Source organism: Pinus tabuliformis, chromosome 1_1, assembly GCF_031772625.1.
Source record: "Pinus tabuliformis cultivar Carrire ecotype Pingquan chromosome 1_1, CPIR1, whole genome shotgun sequence".
In the NCBI taxonomy this organism is placed as follows: domain Eukaryota; kingdom Viridiplantae; phylum Streptophyta; class Pinopsida; order Pinales; family Pinaceae; genus Pinus; species Pinus tabuliformis.
This window is the reverse complement of record NC_142297.1, coordinates 731,692,496-731,701,845: the sequence shown is the minus strand read 5'-3', so window position 1 is coordinate 731,701,845 and position 9,350 is coordinate 731,692,496. Positions and strand designations below refer to the sequence as shown.

At 35.5% G+C, this 9,350-nt stretch overlaps 2 protein-coding genes and 1 long non-coding RNA gene across 3 annotated transcripts; 1 reads left to right on the top strand and 2 right to left on the bottom strand.

Moving 5' to 3' along the window:
• Positions 1 to 836: 836 nt before the first annotated feature.
• LOC149216026 (BTB/POZ domain-containing protein POB1-like) lies at positions 837 to 5,063 on the bottom strand. Its single transcript, XM_089392657.1, has 5 exons — positions 4,932 to 5,063; positions 3,700 to 3,782; positions 3,300 to 3,613; positions 2,899 to 3,175; positions 837 to 2,205 (listed from the first exon to the last, which is right to left on the bottom strand). Exons 4-5 carry the CDS (start codon positions 3,159 to 3,161, stop codon positions 1,671 to 1,673), a joined length of 798 nt encoding a protein of 265 aa, XP_089248783.1. The 5' UTR covers positions 3,162 to 3,175; positions 3,300 to 3,613; positions 3,700 to 3,782; positions 4,932 to 5,063; the 3' UTR covers positions 837 to 1,670.
• Positions 5,064 to 5,193: 130 nt separating this feature from the next.
• On the top strand, positions 5,194 to 7,446 carry LOC149216025 (disease resistance protein RRS1B-like). Its single transcript, XM_089392656.1, has 4 exons — positions 5,194 to 5,318; positions 5,425 to 5,594; positions 5,693 to 6,702; positions 6,830 to 7,446. Exons 3-4 carry the CDS (start codon positions 6,082 to 6,084, stop codon positions 7,139 to 7,141), a joined length of 933 nt encoding a protein of 310 aa, XP_089248782.1. The 5' UTR covers positions 5,194 to 5,318; positions 5,425 to 5,594; positions 5,693 to 6,081; the 3' UTR covers positions 7,142 to 7,446.
• A 290-nt stretch (positions 7,447 to 7,736) lies between these two features.
• LOC149216024 (uncharacterized) lies at positions 7,737 to 8,695 on the bottom strand. The gene is made up of 3 exons (XR_016250519.1): positions 8,453 to 8,695; positions 7,938 to 8,041; positions 7,737 to 7,796 (listed from the first exon to the last, which is right to left on the bottom strand). It is a non-coding gene; the product is annotated as an uncharacterized LOC149216024 (long non-coding RNA).
• Positions 8,696 to 9,350: the final 655 nt, after the last annotated feature.

Below are 9,350 nucleotides of genomic sequence, written 5' to 3'. Positions count from 1 at the left end.
CACAACTACCGAAGGGAGAAGAGAAGCAAACAAAACATCTAGAATAAGGCTGGAAAGAAGAACTCAGATCAGCTCTGTGTATTAAGACAGCGGCAAAATCTTACTACCAAAACCTGGTAACAGAGCCTTTTGATATCTCAAATCCCGATAGCAGACTAAACATGGGTCTTCGTCCAGGAAGAACTAAGATCAGTTGTGTACTCAAAGGAAATAGGGCCTGTTGGTTTCCCTATTGATTTCTACCAAAAACTGTGGCACATTATTAGTAGGGACCTTTTAGCAGCTGCTGAGGAATCTAGGGTGTGTGGAAAGATACTGAAGGATATCAATTCACCTTTTTCTACACACTCAAAAGTAAAGTAGAAATGGGGAAAGATTTTATTTAGGTTCATCCAAAAATAAAATAACAAAGGGGATTCAAGCAAGAACCCTCCATACAAAACAGTACCCAGAAGAACAAATGTGTCAGGAAAACAGTGAAGGTTTTGAATTCAGTTTCAAATTTTAGAATAGAGAAAACAAAATAACTTATGAGTTCACTTGACCTTCACTGCCAATTTTGGTTAAGAAGTAATTGAGCGCCCAAAGATCATCCAATTGTACACAGTCTCTCGTATAATTGTCTACAACCTCTAAAGTTCTCCTAATTGGATAGTGGTACCAGTGTCTAAGAAGAGTGACACCCTTGCATTTCTCATGAAAATGATCAAGTTGTCCTAACATAGAGAAAAACTACAAAACAACCATCATGTGACTTGCTTAACAGACATGAAACTTACATCAAAGATTGATGGGTTTTCACATATTACTTTCACTGAAATAGAGAAGAGATGATGAGAAAGACTTGATATTATGTATTATTCTGTTTTTCAATAAGTATGGTCAGCCTTTTTTCCCTTAGTTAATGTCCATGTGGATAACAATACTAAACTTCACTGTGGCTATCCTATTATGTATCATTTTTTACTTCATTTCATGTTATCTTAGATTGAACTTTGGCATTTTCTAAGAGTTGCGTTTGCACTTTCTTAGGGAGCATTTTCTTCTGACTTACTGTGGATTCTTGTACATCACTCCTCGAGTTCAAAGAATTTCCAACCACCAGCTAATTTAAATGGGATCATTTTTCATAGTTGTAGCTTTTTGCTTGATTCGCATGATCAGTGTCATGCCAGTTTCATTGAAATTAGTTACAGCGTGAAGCTCAACATGAAAAAAAGGAGATACGTCCCACTAAATAAACTGATACAACAGAACAAACATGGTAAATAGTAATACAATGAGACCTCATGCATGCAGAATTACAAGAGGACTGGAAGGCTCTCACTTGTAACTGCCAAGCCAAGTAGATGCCATTTAATTTTCATGTGAGTCATATATATGATGAAAAGAATAAATTAAAAAGATAGTTTACCCATAAAGATATGCAGAAACCTAATTCCCAAATGGGTTAACCATCACATACATCATCCAGCTGCGAACTCCGGCATGGCATATCACCAACAGAAACCCATAAATGAATGAAATTTATCTTGTGTTGTTGAAAAAATGACAACTTGTACAAACTGCAAGTAACCATGCACTAGTCTGAAGGACAACGCATAAATTTTCAGTAAATTATGGAATGATTTCAATTAAACGTTTTAAGTATTTCTTGTAATGCATTGGTCTCAGATACAATTGAGATTCTGAGACATTATCAGAACGCTACCTCCTACAGTTTTGCAGATTGTATTTGCGCCACAGAACAAGAAAGGTAGAGAATACAGCCGCTCATCATCAGGAGAGAACCGAGAACAGGAATCTTTGGTTATGTACCAAAACACCATGCATTCCTTGATAGGGTCATCAAACTCCACCACTGTAACAGGGAAATGCTGGTACACCCTTTCATTCAATATTTTGTGGGGTGCATCTGCCTTCAAAAGAAGTGCTTCTGACACTACCTTTGATGCACACACATTATCCAAGTCATAGCAAGAAAGAACATCTTTCAGTTTGGGAGTGGTCATGTTTGGAAAACGTATCAGTTTGCAAAGGTTACTGCCCAAGATTTCTCTCCTTTGTTCAGGACTTGGATAATGTTTTCTGGCCCAACTTATGACAAAATCATACAGTGCATCTTCTGATTGAACTCTCAATTCATCACTTGACAGCACAACCTCGATGCCGGCCAAAGGAAGATCCAAAAGCTCTTCAGAATGCCTGAAAATCATGATCAGGACATAACATATTGATTAGTTTGAAGTACATCAGGGATGAATGAGAAATCTTCCACGAGAGAGTCATATCAGCAATGCAAATTTTGTTTCATATATATATATATTCTCTTCAGAATTTTCAGAATTCTGTCAAATTTGGATAAAGATAATTTTAGCCAAATTTGAAATTAATCTTATTTTATAGTATTTATTTTTTAAAAGTTATATAATAAATTCACTATTATTTGCACGGAATTTGTGCATAAAAGTTTTTTCTAGAAAAAATCTAGTGACAAAAAATACTTTCTTTTTAACCAAAGTTAAATTGATATTTTCTGAAAAACTTAAATAACCAATTAAATCATCTATTCTATTCTATAAAACAATATTAATAAACTGTATCAAAAAATTTATAAATAAACTATATTTAAAATTTTATAGCTTCTCTCTAATTCTATTAACAAATTGTGTTATGTAATAAGAAAAATAAAATAGTTAATTCTTCAAATGACAGTAGGTATAAAATTACAAACAGAAAAGAGTCCCAGTTTTTAAAAATCATATAAAATAAAAAATGCAAAATCTAGAAGTCAGGAGAAATTAGAAAGTCAAAGGCAACTTACTTTTCATATAACCTAATCCTGATGATACTTCTTAGAAATTTTTTTTTTTTAAAACATTGCAATAAGAAACTTACTTTTCAATATAACCTAAATGTTCGACAAGAAACTTCTCTGCAAACTCTTTTAATGACTGCACTCTGTGATTTGTAAGCATATTTTGTGGGAGCTGTAAATAATGCAATGCGGAGTATGTTGTCATTGATGACTGCAACTCCCTGAGGCAATAATCAACACATCTTGTGACATCCATCTTGAGCGCAAGAATCAACACATCCAACACCTCAGCAGTACAAGGCAGTTGAAGTGTTCCCTGATGCATAAACCTCAATACATTCATGAAAGCCTCTTCCTCTGCAATTTTAAATACAGCACCACAACAATTCTTCAGAGACTAAATTGAAACCTAATCTGAAGAACCAATTTAAAACCGTATTCCAAATTGTATAATAGTTTTGGCAAGTACGATTGGACATACCTGAACAACGTATATGAAAAGTGAGATGTCGATTCTCTAGTTCCAGCTTGTCATCTGTGAAAAGCTTAAACTGGGACAGAAGTATGGTATTCAATCATTTCCAAGCTTCTGCTGCATGAAGCCCATGTAGATCTAAATTCCAAATGTCCTTATGTTTTTCATTTCTAAGTTGAAGAATTTCTGCAGCTGCCTTAGCATTTAGTTTATCTGCAGCCAAATGTTCCTCTTTTGATTTTAGAGAAATATTCCTAGCAGTGCTGTGATCGCCTCGCAAATAAGCTCTTTCAGCTTCCCTTGAATGTCGATTTGCAGCCCTGCTTGAAAACAAGCGATGATAATATATGTTCATGCCTTCCTAATTATCAGTAATGATCACCTAAGACATTGGCATGTTGAATACCTTCATAAGAGCCCAAATGCTGAAATGTGAGCGGTCCTCATCTGCAGTCATGTTGCCATTCCCAACCTCTAACATGTCTGGATCTGAAGATATGGGAAAACATACAAGGTGTCCAAAGAAATTAGCAGAGGACAACATTTATAAATCGTTTCATTTCCTTTAGTCAGATACAACGTTTCAAATAATGCTTGTAATGATCTGGAATCAGTTGATGGTATTTATAGCAGTTGTTGAACTAAGAAGTGTATGATAAAAAGATAAAGCTACTAATAATTCTTTGATCTAGATGTTGTTGAGCCTATATGGCAAAAACATAACATGTTAGGTCTCTGTAGGGAGAGGGAATTTGTGTGATTGCGTCTTCTTGATATGCATTTATCTTGATTCATGATGAAATAACAGCAACTAAAGTCATGACCAAACGATGGTAAACATTTGATTGGAGCATATCTTACCCAATATAAACAAAAGCCCAAAATAAAAAAGAAAAGCAAAGACCTAAATTTCAAAGACATCGCACAGTAAATTTTAGTAGCAAGAAAGGTCGTTACCATTCCATCCACCAGGTGCTGCATAGTCGGCCCAAATGTTGTTTTGGTCTTACTTTTGATTGTCTTTTTGATAATATACCTCATGTATTTCATCCCGATCATTCCATAAACCCAAAAAAAAAAACAACCCAAAAAGCTCTAAAATATTGAAAGAAAATCTCTAATACATCTTATAGATATAATCTAAAGACAAAATTTTCAAGAAGTGAATTTTTTTTTTTTCCTTTTTCTTATTTATGAAGTGTTCTCAAAGTTGAAATTCTTCTAAAATTTGGAACAAAATGCATATTTTATTAGCTATGAGAAGTATAATTCTGTTCTGGAGCTGTAATGGATCTTTTTGTTACATAATTTTTCTGTATCAAATTGTATTCAAATTCAAACTTATATATGAATGTTTCTTTTATGCTAGAAAGACATGACCTAAATAGAGCTACAAACTACTTATGTATGAAATCTTGTAATCTATGAGTGAAATTATAACCAAATTGAACGTGATATCAAAGATTTGTAAGCAGATGGTGCAGACCTCTCAAGCCACAAGTGAAAATGTGTAAGCCTCATAGTATATGGACTTATGTTTCAGTGTTGAGCTTCGCAGGCTCAAGAAAATTGTAATTTTAAATCTGAAATCATGGATCTTTGATAATAAGAACAATTTGCAAAGGTCCAGTAAATTACCTCTCCCATTTATTCTGTATGTCTAGTGTTGTTCTCCAGCTATTTCCTTTGTGGTTTTCAGAAAGACATTATTCCACCTGGACACTCTACTGACGCAAAGACAGTCGTTGTGAGTCTCCTCAAGGGAATAGGACAAGCAAACTGGGCTACTGCAAGTCTGCTTGTGGTTGCAAATATTCTGGAAAGATTTGAAACTGTTTCAGCCAACCAAGAGGACTGTCTCTGTCTTCTGGAAGAAATGAATAAATTGGCTCAACATGTGAAACAGCTTAAAGAACGGGATGATTTGAAAAAGGGGATGGAGTCTCTAATCAAAGAAGCAACAGAGTTGATACTGGAAGCCTCCATCATGTGCTGCACCCAAATTGAAGATTCCAAATTCCGCAGGTGAGTACTGCACCGCAATCTAATTAGCCAAATTTCTATTTGTTAGAGCCTTATTATCAAGCAGCCGAGTGTAGATAAGTTTCTTATAGAATTCTACGTATGGCAGGTTTTTCACAACGACTGTGAACAAGAAATAACTGAATAAATTTCAGAAAAAGTTAGACAGAATGTACACGCATATGAAGAACCAAATGGATATATGTGTTTACGATGCCATTGATTGTCTGAAGGTACGTTCCCCAAGACCAAGAGAGCGAGAATATCCGGAAGATGCAGGTAAAGTTTGATACATGACTAAAATAATTTGCTTCTTTCAATGATCATTAATTTTTAGGGTTTGTAACAGGCTTCATGTTTTGATATTGTTGAAACAGTTGGAATTGAAAATCCATTAGAAGAAGTTACTAAACTTCTGGACTGGGGCAGTGAGCAAAAAGCTGTAGCAATTATCTTACATGGGTTTGGTGGGATGGGAAAAACTACCCTTGCCAATGCTGTGTTTGCACGATCACAATGGGAAGATTGTAAATATTCTATGATTAGGATGTTTCATGATAGAACATCAATTCCAAATATCATAGAGTTACAAAAATGTATATTAAAGGATTTGCTGGTTGGAAACAAAGAAGAGGTGATGACAGACCTGAGAACATTTGAGGATGGCCAGTGACAAATTGGCCGCCTGTTAGAGAAAGAGGTAGCCTTCATTTATATAGACCATGTTTTAGATTCAAAAGGACTTGAACAACTTTTGCCCAAGGATATGAGCAAGGCTAAAAAGTTGAGGTTGCTCATCACTGCAAGGGATGCAAATTTGGTTAGAGTGTGCAAAGGTTGCAGAGTGGAGACTAAAGTTTATGCTATGAAAGGCCTTCAGAATACAGAAGCTATGAGTCTTTTAAAGAACAAGATGGACCTTGATACGCAGAAGCAACTAAAACCAAACCAGCTGAATCATATAGTAGATATATGTGGTGGAATTCCGACACTTTTGAACCTTGTAGCAGGATTCATAAGTTGTCGGGAAGACAAACAAAAATCCTATTCTATAGTCATGGAAGAGAAGGAAAAAAATTGGAAAGGTGAAATTGGAAAGGACATAGAGTGCTATGTCTTTGCCTATGATAATCTTGATGAGATGTTGAAAGACCCGTTTCTTGACATTTGTTCATTCTTTAATGGACGGGATTGGGACACAGTTGCCAACATTGTGGGAGAGTCTGCCCTAGATATGCTAGAAAAGAGAGCACTGGTCACCAAAGATACAAACATGATTGCAAAGGTACACGATGTGATTCTGGAAATTGGTCGCCAAAAGACACAGGGATTGCGGCGATCGGATATAACTACTGCAAGTGAACTTCAAGAGTTTTTAGATCAGGAGGTATCTGATTTCTATTAACCTGGGCAGAAAAATAAATTAGAAATTTGTTTCAAACAATATTGTGTTTTTTCACTAACTCATTCATTGTTGCCTAATTCATTCAATAACACTTATTAATGACATGCAGGATATTCACAAGACCAAAGGCATCTGGTTCAATGAAACTAAAGATCCATTGCACATACCTGCTTCAAAACTTGATTTAATGTATAGTTCTTTGAGAGTTCTTGCACTTGGAAACTCTACAAAAGTAGAGGGAAAATGCAATAAAACATTTGAAAAAATGGTTTTCTTCCAAGCTAAAGTTTCCCATCTTCCATTTGATGTTTGGAAGTTAAAGGAGCTGAGACATTTCATTTATGAATCTGAAGATTTGAATCTATGTCAGGTATGTTTCGTTCAAATATTCAGCCCCTTGTTATTGGCATCAGTTTCATAACATATCTAAAATTATTTTAGGCAGAGTTTCTTAACATATCTAAATTTATCTAAGAGCGCAATTGTACTAGTTTAAATGATTTGATTATGGTTTTCATAATTTGCAGATGCCATTGAATCTCCAACACATGGAATTTGATGTGAAGTTACAATCAGATGCTACCGAAATTTCTTCAACATGCCTTCACAAACTTCATAATTTACTAATACTGAGATTAATCCGCTTTGCAAAATTGAAGACACTACCTGAAGATCTTGGTGATCGAGTAACTGTTTTGAAAGAACTAACCCTTTCATATTGCCAGTCTATAGAAGAAGTGCATCCCTCATCCTTGGGTACCTGCTATGCATACAAAGATAAACCCTTATAACAACTGAAAGTATGAATCTACTCCAAAGATGAAACCCTGATGGAGAAGAACTTCACCTGACTTCAGATTTTGAACCATCATCGAAACAGTTATCATACTTGAGATAGTCGATACCCTGTTGATGCAACATTGTTGATATTGTAGCATTTAATTTTTCTTCACAATTTACCAAATCTTAACTTCATACACACTAAAGAATATTTCTGACATACCCATTCAGCGAATGTTTGGGCATCTTCTTCCTCAAATCCTAATGAGCCAGGTTGCTTTTGACATGTGTATTGCCTAAAGCCAAAACCCCAAGTCAGTAAGTGGTTTTACAAATGGAAGAAAGAAAAACAGGATCTTACCTGAGATCAGGTAAGCTCACGTAAGGTCCCGAATGGGTTATGGTTTTCAAGAATAGGAAAGTCTTGCTGAGCTTACCCTGCATCTGAATATATGCCAATCTTCAGACCCTTCTCATGCACATAGTCAGCAAGGGCCTTGATGCCGAATGGAAATGTCAAAGCACGAGGAATCAACTTTCCCTGTAAGCAAACACAGTTTATATTATATTCTCTCATTGTTTGTGTTTAACATGAAACAAAAATGGCAATTATCACTTGAAGCAGTTTTGTGACAGTTACCTATAAACATGTCTTATATTAATCAATACTAAAAAAAATTAATTAAAATATCGAAAAGGCATAGTGAACGCCCTATGACACCCTTTGGGGAAGGAACTGCAGTGTGAAAACCCTATTATACCACACATATATATATGAAAAACAAAAAACCAGAGAGACGTAGCACTGTAAGAGTAAGTAAACAAAAGAAAATGTATCATGAATCCCCTGAAAAACAAAAAACCAGAGAGACGTAGCACTGTAGGAGTAAGTAAACAAAAGCAAACAGGATGGGAAAAAAAGCCATTTAGGAAGGGTTTCAGGTTTTCGTACGGCGGGAAGATGCTGACGCGATAATCTTCCTGTGGCTGGCTTTCCCCAGCCCTCCCATGTCACTTGAAAATTTTACCATTTTCAGGCCAAACAACTCCCCTGTTGTTGCCTTCTTGAACGAAAGTAAATGATCTGAAACAAAGAAACTTGCATTGTAGCTGCCGCTGCCATGGCTCTGTATAGAACAACTGCGAGCCGAGATGAAGAAGTACTGATTATTCCGAAAGAAAGAAATAATGAAGTTGTCACAAAACAAATCACCAGGCTGTGGCGCTGACAAGAAACAGTGCCCCGCATGCCACAGTTATGGGGATTAACAGTATAGCCCGATTTCCATGCCGATGATGCTGATGCTCATAATGACGATGTTGGCCAGTGGTGTTGAGAGGCATGCCACAGAGAAAAGGATTAAAAGCAAACGAAGACGCATTGAAGCGTGCTGCGAGGGTTGCAACAGAAAAATATGGATGCCACGTGTTAACCTGGGAATGAAAAGGACGACGAAAGCTTGTTTCATAGGAAGGCCTATCGGCCTAAATATCCACAATAAAGTGGGGGTAAATATTCATGGTAAAGAATCGCGTCATATTGTTATAAAATATTTTGATTGTGAAATAAGTTATGGTTTTTTGGCATGTGGTATTGATAAGCCATGGTATGGTAACAAAGCCTATACATAATATAATAACAAAATCAAAATATAACAAATTGACTTTAACTTTAACTTTTTGTTATTAATTGAGCCAACATTCAAATGTTTACATAGCTTTATATTACTTTCAACTTTTTATTTGTTACTTTTAATATTTTTTTAATAAATTAGTCAACATAAAAATATTAAATGTTAAACATTTACGTTACACATCTACCCTATACTAGGTCGACATTGACATTAGAT

What these genes read in the sequence shown, in the direction of transcription:
- LOC149216025 (XM_089392656.1), top strand. Translation starts at nt 6,082, where the DNA reads ATGAGCAAGGCTAAAAAGTTGAGGTTGCTCATCACTGCAAGGGATGCA. An exon ending in AAGAGTTTTTAGATCAGGAG is followed by an intron (nt 6,703 to 6,829) that starts GTATCTGATTTC and finishes AATGACATGCAG; the next exon opens with GATATTCACAAGACCAAAGG.
- LOC149216026 (XM_089392657.1), bottom strand. Translation starts at nt 3,161, where the DNA reads ATGAATGTATTGAGGTTTATGCATCAGGGAACACTTCAACTGCCTTGT. An exon ending in CATTTAGGTTATATTGAAAA is followed by an intron (nt 2,206 to 2,898) that starts GTAAGTTTCTTA and finishes CATGATTTTCAG; the next exon opens with GCATTCTGAAGAGCTTTTGG.